The 20385-nt window shown below is 42.8% G+C and overlaps 1 protein-coding gene across 1 annotated transcript; it reads left to right on the forward strand.

Annotated features, from left to right (window-relative positions):
* The first annotated feature begins 3408 nt into the window (after window positions 1-3408).
* On the forward strand, window positions 3409-17654 carry FNTA (farnesyltransferase, CAAX box, alpha). Its single transcript, XM_030566662.1, has 9 exons — window positions 3409-3563; window positions 4294-4379; window positions 5370-5484; window positions 7082-7186; window positions 10617-10743; window positions 11917-12065; window positions 13034-13096; window positions 14417-14588; window positions 16931-17654. The coding sequence occupies exons 1-9, from the start codon at window positions 3472-3474 to the stop codon at window positions 17057-17059; spliced, it is 1038 nt and encodes a 345-aa protein (XP_030422522.1). The 5' UTR covers window positions 3409-3471; the 3' UTR covers window positions 17060-17654.
* Window positions 17655-20385: the final 2731 nt, after the last annotated feature.

A 20385-nucleotide genomic window follows, 5' to 3' on the forward strand; every position in this document is an offset into this window, starting at 1 on the left:
GGTGGGGATGGAGAGAGAGGGGCAGGGAGAGAGACAGGATCACTAGAAGAAGGGAATGGGAGGGTATAAATGACAGCTTTTCCCAGCACAGGCATTTTTAAGGACTAGCTGTAGAACTGTATGAATAGACATGGACATTGTTGTAGTGCAGAGCATTGACTTAGGAAATCATATGTTAATTGGATGGTGCATGCTCCTGACCCCACCTGGTTTTAGATAGAGCTTGTGGCGATATGGTCTAGCAAACAGTGCTAGCATCATTTATAATGTTCCTGTCAGTCAACTACTGCATGGCATAGAGCATGCAATAACCACAAGATATATAGAGATTCTCAGATGGGGTCTAGTGACTAGAACACTGGACTAGGAGGCAGGAAGCCTGTATTCCATTCCCAGCTCTGCCTCTGACCTACTATGTGGCCTTCGGCAATTCACTGCCTCTCTCTGAGCTTCTTTTTCCCCTTCTACCCTTTGTCGTATCTGTTTTGACTGTAAGCTCTCTGGGGCAGGGATTGTCTTGCTACATGTATGGATAGTTCCTACCACAATGGAGCTCTGTCTTCTCTTGGAGCTTCTGGGTGCTGCTATTATGCACATAATCATTGCCACCAAACTACTGGGACATATTTTAAGAGTCTGAATACAGGCGAGTCTCATCTTACAAGCGGGTTCCATTCCACGGTTAATGTGTAAAGCGAAAACCGCGTATAGCCAAAATTACATTGAGTTGAATGGTGGGCAAAATTGCCCGCACTACAGATACAGTATTAAAATTATTTTTCTTTTTTCTTTTTTGTTTTTTTTACCAACTGCGTAAAGCTGAAATTGTGCATGTTAAATGTGCGTAAGATGCAACAGACCTGTAACATCAGCACACCTCTCCATTGTTTGTTCCCAGTCTGTGGTGCTACCTTTCACAACTTTAGCACGTCTTAAAGTATTTGATGTTTTTCTTAAGGGCCCAGCTCCTGGAGTCCTGTTATTAGCTGGAAATCTCAGCTTTCATGGTTTTTAAAGTAAGTTTCTAGCCTTCATGGTTGCAGAGACTGAAAATATGATCCAAGTGCACCCTAAATGGTCAGGAACCAGAAAACAAATAAAATGAATGCAAAATCTCATGATTTTAAGTCTCTCGTGATTTTCGAATACGATGAGTAGTCCAGAGTGCAGCAGACAGAATTAGAATTTAGGGGCTGATTCAAAGTCCACTGAAGTCAATGAAGGTCACATTGATTTCAAGGGCTTTAGATCGGGCCCTCATTCTGCAGCTAGATGGTCATGAGACTGTCAGTGTTTTGCTTCTTAAATGACACCTCCCCATATTTCATAGTCTGACAATGTTCATTCTGGACAGAGTATCCCTTGTAGTTAATGCTGATAGCAATATGGTGTCACACCATTATAGAGTCTGGAAAGAGAAAGTGGGTGTGTAGGTGGTCCAGCTGTGCCATCCAGAGGAATTAAGTTGCTATTGCAGCCTCTCAACTGACCAGTTCGCACAAAATAAACATTTAGCAATGATTGTATAGACATGAGCAAATTATGCATTATATACAACATGCTCAGCATCATGGGAGGTTAGTCCTGCTGAAAGCAGAATGATCAAGGAAGAATAAACATCATGGTTAGAGGCTATATCCCTCAATTCCCAGTAAAAACCTGCAGTGGCAGATTTAAATTAATGTGATAGATGAGGGTATAACTGAGTGTGAGTGGGTGATATTAAGAAAAAGAAAATGTGGTCCAAACATCATGAAAAGCCTGACAAGGTGGTGTATGAGGCTGTAGACTAATCTCCTCGGGAAGTGGTGCAAACCCTTTTGCTTAGGACTTCTAAAACAGGAACCATACTGTAGGAAGCAATGGTATTGTCAGAGAGAGACTGGATGATGTAATAATAATCTAATTTAATTTCTATGGTCCATATCCATAATATCCTCATTATATTTTTGCTGCCTTTCCCTCAGGGTAGGATCTATTAATTTTATCTTCTTCACATCATTCATTTTTGATCTTGAAATGTCATTGCATGCGTCATCTTTCATAATCCCAAAGTGTAATGAGCAAGATCCTCAGCTGGTGTAAAGCAGCATAGCTCAGGATTTGCCCAATAACATCACGGTATGATTCAATATCTCTGTTTTTATTTTGCTTTATATTTTATTTATATTTCTCTGGTCAAGTTTTGTCTGAAAACCAAGAATTATTTTGCTTGTGCTCATTTTTCCCTGCCCTGCATTTCTACGTGCTTTTGTACGCTTCCCCATGGTTATGTTCCCTTTCTCTTGACTGTGTTATATAAGTTGCATGATGGAAATTTTTCTCCATCTCTTGTATCGCTCTCTTCCAGCATATGTTACATTTCTTAGTATTGTCTATCATTTTTCTCTCGTTTTTCTGGAGTTCTTGTTTTATTATTTTATATGTTGCATTTTGTAACAATTATTTCAGCTATTTCGGGTTATCTGCTCTCCCATTTTGTATGCTGTTCTGTTTTCTTTGTGTATCTATTCATAATCCTATAGTTCAGAACAGCCTTTCTTTACCTTACACTGGTTAGTCCCTTACCACATTATATTATTTCTATTACAGTCGTGCCTATAGGCACCTACTGAGATGAACACTCCATTGTTCTGTGTGCTGTACAAACCCAGTGTGAGAGAGAATCTATGGCCCAGAGCACTTGCAGTCTAAATAGACAAGACAGATGAAGAATGGGAGGGGAAACAAAGGCACAAGGAAGTAATTTGACCAAAGATGTGCCTTAGTTCAGTGGCAGGGCTTGGAATGGAACCAAGGGCCCTGGGTCTCCATTGCGCTACACCTTGTATTGTCATTTATATCAGTGCAAAGTGAAGTAGTGTTTTACACCCACCTCTCTTTGCACTAGTGTCAGTGACCACACAAGGTGCATGGCAATGGAGAATCGGACCCTGCAGTCCCTGGCCCCCCGTTTGGTACCCTATCCACCACACTATGCTTCATATGGAATATACTTCAGTCCTTCTCCCCAGTGTCAAGCATCCATCTCCCGTCTGCAGGCTGATTTCACTGTAAAATACTACGCGCCATTTCCATAACACTCTTCGCTGAGAGCCCTCTACAAACATCAGCGTTAACCCCTCGAACCCCTTCCGACTCCCTGGTGCGCGGAGGCGGGGCCGGAGCCGAGCGGCTACGGGCTGTCCAGGGGCCAGTAGTGCCCGGGCGGGGCAGCCTCGAGCCGGGCCCTAGGCCAAGGGAACCCGCCAGCGGCTGGGCTCCGTCACGGTGACGCTTCCCTGGCTCCGCCCCCCGCTCGTCTGGAGCCAATAGGCCGCGCGGGGGGAAGGACCGGAAGGGCTGAGGCTCATGGGCACCGCCCGTCACGCCCCCTGGAGGAGACTCTCTAGCTAGCCCCGGTCTCCTCTCTATGGTGCGCGGAGCTGTTCCCGGAAGCGTCTCTTCCCTCCGCTCTCCCGGCTGGCGGCGATGGCGGAGGCGGAGGGCCCCGCGGCGCGGGACGGAGAGCCGGCGCTGGAGGAAGCGGAGCCCCTGGAGCCGGGCGGCTACCTGCTGTACAGGTACCGGGCCCTCCGCCAGAGACCGGAGCAGCCCCGCGGGGGCCTGGGCTGTCCCGGGGGAGACGAGCGCTCCGTGCGCCGGGGGCACCCGCCCGCCAGTGCCCGTCCGACCCGCGGAGCGGGGGCAAGGTGCTCACACCTCCTAGGCCGCTGGGCCTGTGTCTCACGGCTGGGTGTCCGTGGAGACATCGTTCCACCGGGGGCGGCCCAGCGCGGGGAGGAAAGACGCTGTAAGGGGGTGGGAGGCGCAGAGTTCCCAGCTGAGAACTTATTAGGTGCCCCCAGATGCGTTCGTGTAAACGTACCTGCCAGTGATTTGGGGTTCTGGGGTGCCTGGTAAAGTAACCCTCACTAGTCCAAACATTGAGCTGTGCTGAGAGCACAGCATTTGAGCTTGTGCAGCTTGTGGCCGAAACTCATGAGAGAAATGAGCAAGGTCAATGGACCCGAAGAAGAGCTCAGCATAAGCTCCGAAGTTTCATTCTCTCACCAACAGAAGTTGGTCAATAAAAGATATTACCTCCCCCACCTTGTTTCTCCAAGATCAAGGAACATAGTCCCTCTCTAGGCTGCAGGACCAGCTAATGTGACTTTTACCATATCACTTATGTCTGTATCATACAATTCTATGACCACCATGAAGAATGGTGCTGAAATGCATGTGTTTTTGGGGGGTGGCTTCAGTAGTTTTTCCTGATAAAACATTGAAAAGAAAATTGTAAATTTACAGGCACAGGAAAGAATGGGCTGACATCGAACCAGTACCTCAAAACGATGGACCAAATCCTGTGGTTCAGATAATCTATAGTGAAAAATGTAAGTTTTTTTGTTATTTTTTTTAAAGAGTTTAAGTATAATTAAACCTTGGTACAGTGAAAATATATGTGTAATATGTCAGTGGCACCACTCAAGCTAGACTTTAGTTTTCAATAATATAAGTTTTTGTGCTTGGATGTCACTGCTAGTAACTATATAAAAACATGAGTTGTCTTTAAGGTTCCTGTAGTCATCTAGAAGTGAACTTTAAATGTTGAGAATTTAATATTAAACTGGTAAATGCACTAGATAAAATTACCATACACATTTGTTTTTTGAGAATTTATTTGTTGTAAACCAACTTGACCTAGGACAAAGCTTAGGTAAATCACTTTGTCATAATTACTGGGTATTATTGAAACTAAAAAACTGAAGTATGGAAATGGCCTTAATACTGTCCCTTTTTTTTAAAGGAACATTTCCATAAACTTGCATTTTTCTAGAGGTTGGAGAATCTTGAGTTTCTCAAAGCTCCAAAGATAACGTTCGCCTGCTTTACAACCTTCACATTCTGGAGCGCCCACACTTTTAAAAACAAAAACAAACCTCTCCAATTTCTTTTCAATTTTTCAGAAATGATCTTTTAAAAATTAGAGTTTTTTAAAACTACTTGGTAGGCAGCCACGTTCCAGGTAATGCAAGCAATTAGGATGGTGTGGCTAGGCCTAGCGGAAAATGCAATAATGGATCTCAAGAATGTAGAGAAATAGCATGACTCATAGTGCCCTCATGACTATTTTGGACATTATCTAGATGATATGTTGAAAGATGTTTTAGGAGCTTTCTAGTCTGAGCTCTGTAAAGCATCCCACCAGAATAATTCTAGTGAACAATGCTATTGTATCAGTATGCAGACAGACTGTTAGGACCCAGACACTTCAGGGAATAGTATTTGATGCATACAAAGTAGCATCAATGGGTTGCCAGTCTTAAATCCTCTATTCAGGATTTCTTCTAGTTGTTTTGGGTAACATGCTCTCATCTGTCCAGTCAGAGATGTCTATGATTACTTTCGGGCTGTTCTGCAGCGGGATGAAAGGAGTGAAAGAGCTTTTCAGCTAACCGGGGATGCCATTGAACTGAATGCTGCAAATTACACAGTGTGGTAAGTAATAGTCATTAAAATTACCTGATTAGATTACTTGATTTCTCTTTCAACTATGCTGGCAGTGTATTGTTCAAAGTATGACTGGCCTTGCTTGCTTTCTCAGAGGCTGAGGATTATTGGAAGCTGCAGCAGGCTGTTAAAGTAAGATTTTGATGCAGTATCGCTAATTTCTGGGAAATGCTATCTGATAGTCTAAACTTTCAAACAAGATTAGGACTAGCCATTAAAAACAACCGCTGATTAAGATGACATGACAAATCGTATTGAAAGTGTCTCTCTGATGACACGCATTCCTAGTGAAAAGATTGGAACCATTTCCTGCTTGTTTCAAAGGAAGTTCTTATAATATCTAAATATATTAGCTGCTAGCTTTTTGTAGTAAATATTACTGAAGTAATTCTATAATCCCCTTTGTAATACCTGCCAGTTTAATTTTCAAGTAAATACTAAACTTGTAAGGCCTTCTGAATTCACAGGACTAGATTTCTCAACCAATAGGTACTGTCATAGAATTATAGAATATCAGGGTCGGAAGGGACCTTAGGAGGTCATCTAGTCCAACCCCCTGCTCAAAGCAGTACCAACCCCAACTAAATCATCCCAGCCAGGGCATGCCAAGCCTGATCTTAAAAACCTCTAAGCAAGGATATTACACCACCTCCTTAGGTAACCCATTCCAGTGCTTCACCATCCTCCTAATGAAAATTTTTCCAAATATCCTAATATGTCAAATACACCTCTGCCCCGATATAACGCTGTCTTTGGGAGCCAAAAATTCTTACTGCGTTATAGATGAAACTGCGTTATATCGAACTTGCTTTGATCTGCTGGACTGTGCAGCCCTGCCCCCCCCCCAGAGCACTGCTTTACCACGTTATAGCCAAATTCATGTTATATCGGGTCTTGTTATATCAGGGTAGAGGTATACTTGTATACCTGTGTATTTTTCCTACCAACATGATTGCACTGATTTATACCAGTTATTTTCATATCAGGTAGACCAGGGGTCTGCAACCTTTCAGAAGTGCTGTACCGAGTCTTCATTTATTCACTGTAATTGAAGGTTTCACGTGCCAGTAATACAGTTTAACGTTTTTAGAAGGTCTCTTTCTGTAAGTCTATAATAGATAACTAAATTATTGTTGTGTGTAAAGTAAATATGTTTTTTTAAAATGTTTGAGAAGCTTCCTTTAAAATTAAATTAAAATGCAGAGCCCCCTGGACCCGTGGCCAGGACCCGGGCAGTGTGAGTGCCACTGAAAATCAGCTTGTGTGCCATAGGTTGCCATCCCCTGAGGTAGATGATGTTCAGTGACATTGCAACAGGTGTGGGGTAGACAAGTCTTCAGTAGAAACTTAAAGTTGCCAAAATCTTGGATATTAATATATTTGTAATCTTGCCTATTTTGGTTACTACCAGCTACCCAGTAATGAATACATCTTCAGAATTAGTTGTGTTCTTTAAAATTGCTTTAATTCTTAAAGTACTTTTAACTGAATTTACTCCAGCTCTTTTTGTTTGTTTGTTTGTTTGTTTTTTGTTTTTTTTATAAACCACCTAAATGGTGTGTGTGTGTTTTTATTTTTCTTTTAGGCATTTCCGGAGAGTCCTCCTGCATTCATTGAAAAAGGACCTTAATGAGGAAATTAACTATATTACAGCTATCATTGAAGACCAGCCAAAGAATTACCAAGTCTGGTAAAATCTTTTTGATTTCTAGAGACAAACTGTCGTACCTTTTACCATCTCAGAAATGGACATGGCTGCCAGTTCTAAAAGTGTGGAGGTGAGGATTCAGCCTTCCTCCTTGGATGGAGCCAGTTTCAGAGGTGTTAAACAGGACTGCCCCCAAGCAGAATTCTCCATAACTCTCTACTCCAATGCTATGAGTACTAAGTAATATAGTTAGGTGTGTGAAAAGTTTTTAAAACTACCAAACTTATTCTGACATAACAAAAATGAAGCAATTACAAATGAAGAATTTTAGCTTTCAGCAGCTCTTGGATGTTGCTTTTTTTTGTTGTAAAAATTCTCCCAAATGAAATGCATGGAGAGAGATGACTGTATGTTTTTTTTTTTTAGATAATTTATCAGCTATAGGCCATTTTTCTCTGGGAAAGGCCATGGCTATGAATTCTAACAGGGAGTGGATATATCTTGTAATAGAGTATACAGAAATATTTCTGCCAAAGATACACGTGGGTGAAATTACATATCACAGCAGTTTCCAACCATGTAAAATAAATATACAAAAGTGTTTCATCTACTTAGCTTTCCACTACCTGGAAGCCTACAGAACAGTTATGTTGCTGGTCTGCAGATCTTCCAGTCTAGGGCAGAGCCATTGTCAACACATTGCAGAACAAACCAGGGGACAAGCTGGCTGACCGTCCCAGACGCTCTGAATGCTTCAGATATGCTGGCCTTCAGCTATTCTAGTCTCATGAGACTTTATCTCTTCATCCAAGGTGAAAAGCACCAAACAGGGCAGGAGATTACCAGTATGCTTTATAAGGCCTTGAATTTAAATTCTGTTACTTTATTCTTAGTGCAAGTTTTGGATTAGAACAAAAAGAATGCTAGGTTAGCCCTTGGATTTTATATTAGAGGCTCATTTGGGCAAAGTCTTCAAAACTCTGTGGAAAAATACAATAGTTTTTTTCAAAAGAAAGGGCTTCCATTTAATACCTTCCTGGACAGCCATTACTAAAATGGCTACTTTAATAGAGAGTGCAGGGGGAAATGGAAGGAATCCACAGGCCTGAAGGGATAACTTTTTAGCTCACGAAAGACCAAACTGAATTTTCTTGTTGGGTATTTCATACATTTGGGTGGACTGGCCAACTGCTCTGAGAAATATTGATATGAAGATGAGTGAGATCTATTGTGCTCAGGGAATTGAGGACACTTATTATTGCTGTAGGATTAATTTCTAAGGGCTGAGCCAGACCTATAGCCTTGATTTTATTTATAGGGAGTATCTGTGACATATTCCAGCTTTACGCAGGGTGACCAATTTTTCAGTGTAGCACTGTGCAGATCTTCCCCCGATCCTAGGACTTTGTGGCATGGTAGAGTGCTTCCTGGCCATCTGGACCAGCTTAGGGCTATTTAGATGGAAGGCAAGTTTACACTGCAGCGCTATATATTCACACCCTTGAGCGATGTAAGTTGTATCAACTTAGGCTGTGTAGACCTGTCCAAAGAGAGAGACTTTGCGGCGAGCCTTAGCCACAAAGGAAAGAAGAGGGAAAATACAGGTGAGGTGCCTGGGGCAGTATTAAGACAAGGAACCCAGTGCTCTTAGTTTTTTGTGCTTGCATCTTGGAAGATCAACCATGAGTCTTTGCATTGAGCTTTGATGCAAATGAATCAAACTTTGGGACTCCCCATAGGACTATTAACATATGAGAACGTTTGAGATCCTACACCATCTAGTAAGGTTGTCCAAGTTTAGTGATACTTTGATATGAACCTCCTTGAGTGAATAAAGGAAGTTGCAGCTGAGCCTGCTGAAAAGGAAACATGTCATGTTTTTGGAGCCTCCCTTTTCAGATGTGCTGTGGTCAAGGGGTTGTCTGGTATGATTAGAAGAGGTGTTTCTCTGACTGAGGAGTGGCCTCTGGGAAAGAGCAAAGGTAATTAATGAATCCTGCTCTTCTGTCCAGGAAGACTTTGGGTGGAAGTGTCTGTGCCAACTGGAGAAGAAGCCAAGAATAGCTGGAGAGATGTATAAAGGAAGACAGCTAACAAGTCCCTTGGAGACAGGAGTTGAAACCCTTGGTCATTTTATTTGCCCACTCTTTTTTCCTGAGATTTTCTGGTAGTCCGTACCTTCTGCTTCCCTCCATTTGAGTAGTGTGGGAAGGAGAAGCTTGTATGCTTCTCGAATAGCATATTTGTTATGGAGGAAGTCCATCCGCCCATTCATTTTAGCCTCTGAAACTGACAGCTGATGAGGTTTGGATAAATTAAGGTTTCACTGCCACCTCTGTTCCCAGATACAGAGGAAGACAGGTTGCAGGAGCAAGCAGAACATTTGCAAACTTTTGTGCTCTCATTTTTAGCTGGAGACCGACCACCAATATGCTGCCTGAGCAAGCAGCAAGAAACTAATTGGGTGTCACCTCTGCCAACCCTGACCCAAAGGGTAGTTAAATGTTGCCATGAAGAGGCCTCTGAAATCTAAGTGCTGGGTCCCAAGAATAGGAAAAATCATATTAGGGCTACGGTGTAATGGAAGTCTCTGAAATGTTGTTCGCTGCTTGACAGAGGCCAAAGAATTGAATTGGATAATTCGTGCTAGGGTGATCCTTGCTAATGTTATGACTGGCTCTGCTTTCTGACTTCATTTGAGAAACTTTGGGTTGAAACTAGTACTCATGCCCTTGCTCTGGTTTCCCAGAAATGAAGTGGTGGGACAAATAAGGCCTTAGTAAAATGTTTACAACACTTACTTTAGAAGGTGGGAGTGACTATGGGCAGGTTTTCAGGTGTACTGGAATATGCTGAATCTGAAAGCTTAGGAAGGCATTCTAAATTCAGTGACAAATGCCAATATAAAATAGAGGGGGAAAATATTTTGAAAAAAATAAGTGATAGAGAGAACTTCAGTGTTCATAGGGAAAAAAGTGTTAGGTTTTTAGGTGGGTTTCTATTAGAACGATGGGTCTAACTGTGAAGATCACTTGTCGGCAATATGCCAAGTTTCTAAGTGTGATACTATCTCAAGCACAACCCATCTTGTGTACTCAAACTCAGTTCTGTTTAAATTATTATACCCTCCTGTGTGGCTTTTCTCACCCACTTCTCAAGCATGTCAAACATAGCATTTATCCTTCTTTAAGAGGTTATATGCCAATATGTAGATACATTTTTGGCATTTTCTTGTTGTAAGTTTACACTGTAGCAATCCCTAGAAAAGCTAGATGAAATGTTTCATGGTTCTTTTAAAAAGTACTACTCTGGTGATGGGTTGGTATCTTGGTATTTTTTTTGGTGTTGTCTTTTTTTAATACGTTTTTGGTTGTCCTGGTAAATATTGTAATCAGGTGGTATTTTAATAAAGTCTAATGTTCAAGCAGATATTGGAAGGGAAGCTTTTTAAATTCTCCTACTTTGTCTTTAGGCACCACAGACGGGTGTTGGTAGAGTGGCTGAAGGATCCATCTCAAGAGCTTGAGTTTATAGCTGAAATTCTTAACCAGGATGCCAAGAATTACCACGCTTGGCAGCACAGACAGTGGGTTATTCAGGTATTGTATCCAGGTCTGCTGCTTTCTCTGGAGGGAGAATCCTCACAAAATTGTAGAGGTTTGTTTCTTAAATTTAACTTTACACGCTGACTTGTGTAGATGGAGTGAAAACAATTAAGTGAGTGTGAACTCAGAATTCAGCTGTAAACTAACCTTTCAGCTAACCAGTTCAAAAATTTGCTGCTGGCTACTTGCCTTTTTGCCTTTTGTTACAAGAAGCACTAGTAGCACCCTCTATATCAGCGTTTCTCAAATGCTGCCACTAGCTGCGTTTCTTGTGGCCACAGCCTCCTGGGCTGTGATTTGGGGGGAGGAGGGGCAAAGCAGCGGCCCCTCCCCCTACATGTTGCTTCTGGATGCATCGCCTTGGTGTTCTCTGCTGGGGCTGCAAGCAGGGGTGGGGCCCTGTCCCCCTCTGGACACAGCTGGGGCATAAAGCTGGAGGAGCCTGCAGCCAGTGAGTTTCCCAGCTTCCCCAGGAGTGGTGGGGCAGCAGGCTGCGGTTGCACAGCTTCAGACTCAATCCCCATCTCCCGGCCACAAGGCTTTGGGCTCTGGCTACGGGGCTGTAGGCTCTGGCCCCCCATTGTCTCCCCCCGGACTGCCCCCAGATCTGTTGCCCCTGGCCCCTACTGCCTATCCTCATCCCCCCCCCCCCCCCCCCCCGTCCCCATCCAGAGCTTAATTTGTCCCCAGCTTGTCGGGGCTGATAACGTCTTTCTTTTGTGAAAAGTGATACTTTTATGTTTAATATCACTTTTCACAAAAGACTTAGTATCTAGCAATAAATAAATTACAATGATTTGGACATGTATATGTGCATTTTTTTTTTTTTCTTAAAGCTAACTATGTATTTTAGGAACAAGTGTGAGAGCGGCCACCAGAAGAGTTCATGGCCACACTCCAAGGCCACCAAAAATTTGTCTTGAGAACCCCTGCTCTGTATAATGAGGGTTGCCTAACACTTCCCATTATACTTCTGTTTTTCCCCAAAATTTACTAATTTCACAACTTACTACATTGATTTCTTCATCTAGGTCTAATCTTGAGGTCCAGAATGTGAAAAGTTAAGTTGGAATTCTTCAAATGAAGAAAGAAGTAACTAGAATTTGTTAAAATATGTTTAAATGTGTATGGGGGGGTTATTTTGTTTTTCTCTTCTCACCATTGTAGGAGTTCAAGTTGTGGGATAATGAACTGGAGTACGTAGACCAGCTCCTGAAAGAGGATGTGAGAAACAACTCTGTTTGGAACCAAAGATACTTTGTAATTTCCAACACTACTGGCTACAACGATCCTGCTGTTCTAGAGAGAGAAGTCCAGTTAGTAATACTGTGCACAATTACATTTGGTGCCCTCCATTTCTCATAGACAAAAGAAGTGAGGCGTGTTCTTGAATGCTTCAGAGGCTTCAGCTCCCCTTGACCTTTCCCTGTCTGGATACAGAATAAAAGCTACACTGCTGGCATTGGTCAGAGATTTTGAAAAATAATCAGGAGATCAATCATCGGTAGCTCATGTTATCTCTATTGGATGCCTTTGATACCATTGATAATTAGGTGATGACTTGTCTGCGAGCTATGTTTGGGTTGGAGAGGCCAATCTTGAATGGCTCTCTTGCTGAGCGTTCTGAAAGGTTGATAGTGGGTAACTTCTTTTCTTCCCCCAGAGCACTCATGAAGGGTTCTATCTTATGTCCCCTCTTGATGAATGTATATCTAGGTCCATTTGGGACGGTTAGTGTAGAGATATGGATTGCGGTATCCTAAGTATGTAGATGACACCTAGTGCTTGGCTGAGATTGGGGCATGAATGAGAACTAAGTGGCCAAGGCTCAGGCGAGGGGATGTTGGTCATGAGAAGAAAGCAGAAAAATGTATGGTGATATCTGTCCTTCTGTGTCTTGTTTGTTCAAGTTTGCAACCTAGTGGACTTGTTAGATTCTCAGCTGCCACTGGCTGATCAGAGCTCAGCAATAGCCAGGATGGGTTTTATGGGGGTCGGACAGGTAGCATCTGTTTCTTGATGCAGACATTGCTACTTCTTTCCATGCCTTTGTCATCTCCAGGTTACATTACTGCTGTGCAGTTGTGTTTTATGCCACCACCTCAGATGAGCAGCAAAATGTCTGCTTTAGTCTGTATTTTAAAAAGCCTATGCAGAGGAGGGTTGAGAACAGTGAGATGGGGAGGAGGCTGCAAAGGAGATCTGAGTCTGGGTAAAGAAAACATGTTTTTCTCTTTGGCTCGTTGACCTCTGACAGAAGTTTAACCCATGTTTTCCCTCACAGGTACACTCTAGAAATGATCAAGACAGTGCCACATAATGAGAGTGCATGGAACTATCTAAAAGGGTGAGACTTGTATTTCATATCTGTGGGGTGAGGGCTTCTGGTAAGGGGGATTGTTGTAGATTGGTGTTACTTGCAGGCCATTTCATTTTGAATGTTTCATGCCTAGACGTGTGTATAGCTCTGGGAGAACAACTGAAAAGCAATGATCTAGATGAGCCTGAGGTTATACCCACATAAAGTACTAATATAGTAACCTAATCTCCTGGCCCACTTCCTGTAAAATTACTGACTAGGTAGCTTTGGCAGGGGGATCGTCAATACTTTTCACATTTGAAAGTGCCCAACAAGTTGTTTCTATTTACTGGATCAAAAAAAAGTCTTAAGTACTTAAAAATACCATGTAAATTACTTTATTCATGGAGTGCTGACAGTGTGCTAGCCCCTCTGCAGAAGATGGTGCTTTGTAAAGAAATGAAAAATCTTTGATAGTCCAGAACATGGGAAGAGAAATGGTAGCACGTAGTTAGTTGGGTGACTGGAGGCAAGCGTGTCTCTTTTTGGGCCTCATGTGAATGAGGTGAGTGGCATAATTAGCTTTCTGATTCTGTTTGTTAGAGCATACTGATGGTGTCTCCAGAATCCCTGTTAAAGATGCAGTAAAGAGAAACTGACTTTCCCTGACCTTGAAGGGTTAGAGTTCTGCATTACATAGTGCCACGCAGCTCCTGTCATCACACACACATACTTTCCACCTCTCCTTCCTAGCTGTGCTGACACTGAATTCGGTTTCTCAGGTGGGGCTGGCGATAGGAAGGAGATGGGACTTCAGAGTCCCAACAACTTAAAATATTTTCATAGTAGTAGAGGAAAGCAGTGTATAACCTTTTTGCTTTATCCTGCTCCTCTCTCTGTGAGCCATACTTAATGACGGAAGGATATGTGGCATAAAACCAGCAAAAGTTGACTTAAAAGAGGGGGTCAAAATAATAGTATTAGGCTATCCCTGAGCTATGCGCTAGGAGGTTGCTGGCTAAAGGCACCTTGCCTCATGTCTCCTTGTACACTTGAGATGTTCCTCAATAGCTTACTGCAGCAGTGGCTTTCAACCTGTGGGCCCCGGGGGTCTGCAGATTGTCTTAAGAGTTCCAAAGGGGTCTGCACCTCCATTTGAAATATTTTAGGAGTCCGCATGAAAAAAGGTTGAAAACCACTGCTACAGCAATGCTGACTTCTTGCTATATTGAACTACATCTATTACCCTCTGCCTCTTTTATATTTATAGCTCCTTTTAGATTAAAATCTTCAGATACATCTATCAAGCCAAAACTTGCTTAATTCTTTGTCAGAGCTGCCAGCAGTACTTACTAATCTCTGTTTTAGGATTCTGCAAGATCATGGTCTTTCCAAATATCAAAATCTATTAGAGCAACTGCTGGATTTACAGCCAAGCCACAGTTCTCCCTATCTGATTGCCTTCCTTGTGGATATATATGAAGACATGCTAGAAAACCAATGTAACAATAAGGAAGAATCACTAAAGAAAGCATTAGAGGTGAGTTGAGAGAGCTCACATTTTCTACCTCACGGAGCTTGTCTAGCTGAACCTATTGCCACACAAAGCAAAGACTGGATTATTTTAATGGAACAGCTCTCTTGTAAAATAGACTTGTACACTAATTGCACAATTATTAGGAGATGAGGATGGCATTAAGTAGTTGTTTCCATTACTGTTACTGTGCACTGTGGTTAATAAATTGTTACTGTGCAGTATCTGTCTACTACTTCTCATTATACTGAAGAGAAATCCTCTCGGCCACTCAAAAGTTCAAGGATGTTGGTGAGTTGTTTTTTCTCTGCACTCAGAAGGCGTTTTTGACTTCCATTAGCACTGTCCTGTTCTTAATAATCGTACAATATATGAATCCTCAGCCTCTGACTGTCAACCAGTCTGCATGCAAGAATTTTCCTTGTAGCTTGCCAGCAACAGAGGCCACCTCTGCTTCACCGACAGAAGTGAAAAGCAGAAAGATCCCAACCATTACATGCAAGAAAAGGAGGAAATGCCAATAAGTAAAGAGAATAAATGAGCTTTCAAATTGCTGAAAGAGCAATTTTCTTTTGTTTTAAAAAAAAAAACTTTGTGTAAGTTCCTAACATGCTCTTACTTCCCTCTACCTAGTTTAGCAGAGGGCTCTTATCCTCAAAATAACTGATATATGTATAGGGAGAATCCCTTAGCTTCCTGGTCCACAAGACTGGCAGCTCAGAACTCAACATAGCTCTTAAAAGAGCTTTTTTTAAACTTCTGAGGGTAACAGTAATGGAATTTAGCACGAGGTAGATCGATGGACCTGTCCTGCACGAACTTACTTAGTTCTTTTTTGAACTGTTATAGTCTTGGCCTTCACAACATCCTCTGACAAAGAGTTCCACGGTTGACTGTGCGTTTTGTGAAGAAATACCTCCTTTTGTTTTTAAACTTGCCTGTTTTCATTTGGTGACCCCTTGTTCTTGTGTTATGAGAAGGAGTAAATAACACTTCCTTATTTACTTTTGCCACACCAGTCATGATCTTATAGACCTCTATCATATCCCCCCTTAGTTGCCTCTCTTCCAAGCTGAAAAGTCCCAGTCTTATTAATCTCTTCTCATATGGAAGCTGTTCCATACCACTAATTATTTTTGTTGCCCTTTTCTAACCCTTTTCCAATTCTAATGTATCTTTTTTGAGATGGGGCGGTCACATCTGCATGCAGTATTCAAGATGGGCGTACCATGGATTTATACCATTCATCCTTCACAGTCCACCAGCACCAAAATTTGCCTTGACGCCTTAAAATTTCATAACTCTTAAGTGTCAGCACTGTTTTGCTCAGCATTTAATATATTTGGGGCTTAAAGTTGGTGGTACTGAGCTCTGGCTCATCAAACAAGGCGCAGTGTTCTGCTTAGCAAAAAGAACTGAATGGAACATTTGAAGGGCAATATACCCAGGGGATGGAGCAAAATATCTGATATCCTGTGAGGTGGTGAGAGGAAGATGGGGGCAGAGAAAGCTATTAGAATTAACCTAGAACTGGAGAGTCACAGGAGACAAACTTCTGTTTAGCATCCAGGGCTGAATTAAGGCAGGGGGCTGTAGGCCAGAGCCTCGGACTAACAGGGGCCCCGCAGGCCCATGGGCCAGATGCAGCCCGCTGCTTCTTTTCACCCAGCCCCCATGCCTCAGCACTCCCCCACTCCCACCCCCCACGGTGGGGCTGGAGCTCCAAGCGCGAACTCGCTGGCATGCCCCTGCGGCCCCTAGGCGAGGGGGCATTCCAGAAATCTCTGCATGCTGCTCCCAGCACCAGTATTGCAGCTCCCATTGGCTGGATATGCTGGCCACCTCGGGGAGCAGAGCAGCACAGAGCCAGGGCAGGCAGGGATCCTGCCTTAGCTCCTCTGCACTGCTGACCAGGAACGGCCCAAGGTAAGCGCCTCTGGGTTGGAGCCCCCTTCTGCACCCAAACTCCCACCCAGAGCCTGCACCCCAAACCTCCTGCTGCACACCAACCTCCTGTCCCATCTGGGTCCCACTCCCCCAGCTAGAGCTGCACCCTCTCCTGCACTCAAATCCCCTTCCCCAGCCCTGAGCCCCCTCCCATACTCCAAACCCCCTAGTGCTACACAAAATCTAATAGTTAATCCAGCTCTGTGGGCATCATCTATAGAGATCATTGATTTCCTTTTAGGAAGATGCATTTATCAAAAGTCTATGGATACTAGTGCAAAATTTGTGGCTGAAAAGCCATGCTTTGCTTGCTGAAGAGAAGGCCATGCTTAATGTGTGTTTTTAAGGGTTGTTAAGCTTTTGGTTTAATATATTGCAACTTTGTAACTTTTCCTTCTTAGTTATGTGACATTCTGGCTAACGAAAAAGACACAATCCGAAAGGAATATTGGAAGTATATTGGAAGGTCCCTTCAGAACAAGCACAGCACAGGCAGTGAAGCAGACTTGCCGACAGATCCGCAGCCATAACTGCAAGTGGCAGAAGACGGTGTCTAGCTCTAAGATACTTACAAAGGAACTCCAAGTAGGGGGGCATGAGCCAGTATAAACTTAGAGGTACTATTCCCCTCTGCCTGAGTGTGATGTAACTATATGTGCACTGCACAGGTGTTGCTTTTAACAGGAACTGAGTGTGAAGTGTTCAGTATAACACAATCTCCTTTGGTCACTGCTGCTACTGACAATAGCTATAGGTAGATCAAGTAATTAAGTCTTCAGTTCATTTTAGAAGTATGCCAAATAAAGGACTTGTTCTTAATAGGCAATACATAATGCTCTGTTTGCTATTTTTAAGGCACTGAATAAATTTCTCACACTCCAGCCTAATCCACTCCATGCTGCCCGCCCTCCCTTTCCTAATGCAGAACTTATAAGGTTCATTGCAGATAACTTGTATGTAATGGTTATAAAGCAACTTAATTTTAGTTACTTTAAGCCAGGAATGCAATTGTTGCCATAGGCCAGAACAGCTCTGCAGCAGCAACGCAATTGTGCTATTATTGTACCCAACTAATGCCAACAACCTGGTTTTGTAATAAAAGTGTAGATATACGAGTACTTGAAATATGTGTTTTAGCACATTTCTCTTCTATACACAGTGTCTTATAGCACCAAGACATTGCTTCCTGTCATTAACCACCTCTTACCATAAATTAAAAGGCAGGCCTTGGAGGTGTACACACTCCAGCACACATGCTTTTTAGGTGTCAGTCCCTGGGTTAGGCGTTTTTAAACTCCCATGTTGCTTTAATGTATCTTGTGCCTTGGAATGTTCTGATCTGGACAGAACCGGGGAGCTTTCATCATACTTGACGTAAAGAGCAGCCTTGAGTTATTTGTATGGGACGGCGACAGTGGTGAGTACCTTGAACTTCTCAGAGAGCCAATCATACCCTCTCACAGTAGAACATTCAGACCCATTTTCATTTCAAAATCAAAATGTCTGGGTGTTTTGTTTTGTTTTTTTTCCCCTCCAGCTTCACCTAACCTCAGCTTTGTGGCAAACTGGAGGAGCAATTTTGCTCACATAAATCAAAACAAATGTAATCAACATTCTGTTGCGCTTACCTAACTAAATCTGGATGGGCTGAAGAGATGTTCTTGTTGGTGGCCTTTCTGCAGAAAAATACCCAGACCTGTTCCTCCTTTACACTTCCTCCACACTTGCATTTCACCCCTTCAAAACAACCATTTCCCTGCCAGCTGAAAAAATACAGTGCAACTGAAGTGCAGAACAGCTGAAGATTTGTGTATTTGTTTAGAAGGATCTAAAATCTGTCTTGTCTTTCACTAATTGTTCTGTTTGCAATAGTAAAACAATGAGTTAACACCAGGCATATATCAGATGGAGGCCTTGTGTGGAATGAAATCAGTGAAACACATACTGTGCCTCACAGATGGGCACAAGTATCCAAGTAATGGTTGGTATTTCTTCTAAACTTAAACATGTTACATACTAAAAATTGTTTATCTATATTATGGGTGTGTTGGAGTTGCTGCCAGAGTTAGACTGCATTGAAATTTACATTTGTGAGACAAAATTTGTTCCATGATTTTATTAAATTTATAGTCTCCAAATCTGAGAGTTCTTTAGGGGGCAATAAACTTTTGCATTTAAATTTTAAGAAAAGCATAAGAAATGCTTTTTAATGTAGTTTTCAATAAAGGGGAAAATAAGTTTTTCATAGGAATCTGATAAGATTCCTGAAATCAAATTTATGAAAAACTAGGTCATCAGAGAGACTTTATATGCAAGTATTTCCATGGAGCTCGATGTTCCATCAGAGATTTAAAACTTTTACCTTCTTCTGGCAGTTAAACCATTTCCAACAGTAACTAAACTACAGACTAAATGTGGAAAGTTACCTGGACATGAGTAAGTTCAGGGTCTTCAGGGCAAGTAGTGTATTTGTCTCTATCAATTCAGGAAAACAAATATTTGCATACACATACATGAGCTATTGTCTAATGCAATCTTTGGCTGTATGAATAGCTGCATAGCACGTGTGAGCACAGAGTGCTATTATTGCTGTATGGTACTGATGAGCACTCTCCTGGACTAGTGTCCAGGTTTGATCACACTTCAAAGAGTGTTTTGAACAATTGGAGGGAGTACGGAAAAGAGGTACAAGAATGATGAAAGGTCTGGAAAACCTGCCTTAAGCTAAATAGACTGAAGTGCCTATCAAAGAGAAGGTAAGAGGGACTGGATCAGCCAAGAACACTACCCATGCAGCGTGCTCCCATTTGGCCTGTTGACACCCCCTCCCCCACTGTTCATGAAGGCTCTCTCAGTGATGGCATCCTACCTGAGACAGCTGGGACTCATCCCTGGGTGACTGGCTCCTTTGAATTTCATAAGCTAGACCTATAGCAATAAACAAAGCTTTACACTTCTTCAAGGGACTGAGGCTAACGCAGCTTGAACTCCACTTACTTTTTTTAACATGGGCAAAACAATGTTTTTTTCCCCTGATCCCGTTCTCGTAAACAGCTTAACAATTTTAACTGAAACTTAAAAAATCAGCCTGAAACAGATACCGGCCCTAGGCAATTCAACCCCACCAATTAGTTTGACAAAGTGATAAGCAACTAAAATAGGGTCTTACCATGTGTGGGGTAACCTTTGCTATATGAATTGCTACCCCCTCTGCCTATAATAAAATGAAACAGGAAGCTGATCAGCCACTTGGGGCTTTTCTACAGAGAGAAGTTTACCAGGAGCCTAATTATACTGGTATAACTTCCCATATGGTTGCTCTCAGGCCTTGTCTACACTTGCAAGTTAAAGCACATTAAATCCATCCCAGGCACCGTAACTCCTGAGGCGTCCACAGTAGAGCATCCGGAGTCCGCGGCTGGAGCACTCCTGATACTCCACCTCCATGAGAGGCATAACGCTTGGTGTGTCCTGGCTAGAGCAGCGCAGCACCAGTGTGGATGCCCTGGTCTGTTAATGTGCCCTGAGTGGCCTCCAGAAGTGTCCCACAATGCCTGTTCTAGCCACTCTGGTCATCACTTTGAACTCTACTGCCCAGCCCTAAAGTGACCAACCATCAGACCCATCCTTTAAATTCTCTGGGAATTTTTAAATTCCCCTTTCTGTTTGCTCAGCCAGGTGTGGAGTGCTCTCAGTGCATCTTTCCAGGTGACCATGCCTTCACCCACCGGGCGATCCCCAGTATGGAGCAATGGCGAGGTGCTGGACCTCATCAGGGGGAGGAAGCTGTCCAGTCCCAGCTGCTCACCAGCCGCAGGAATTACGATACCTATGGGCAGATATCAAGGGACATGAT

The sequence above is a fragment of the Gopherus evgoodei genome, chromosome 6 (assembly GCF_007399415.2).
Source record: "Gopherus evgoodei ecotype Sinaloan lineage chromosome 6, rGopEvg1_v1.p, whole genome shotgun sequence".
In the NCBI taxonomy this organism is placed as follows: domain Eukaryota; kingdom Metazoa; phylum Chordata; order Testudines; family Testudinidae; genus Gopherus; species Gopherus evgoodei.

What these genes read in the sequence shown, in the direction of transcription:
- FNTA (XM_030566662.1), top strand. Translation starts at nt 3,472, where the DNA reads ATGGCGGAGGCGGAGGGCCCCGCGGCGCGGGACGGAGAGCCGGCGCTG. An exon ending in GCTGCAAATTACACAGTGTG is followed by an intron (nt 5,485 to 7,081) that starts GTAAGTAATAGT and finishes TTTTTCTTTTAG; the next exon opens with GCATTTCCGGAGAGTCCTCC. An exon ending in GTTCTAGAGAGAGAAGTCCA is followed by an intron (nt 12,066 to 13,033) that starts GTTAGTAATACT and finishes TTTCCCTCACAG; the next exon opens with GTACACTCTAGAAATGATCA.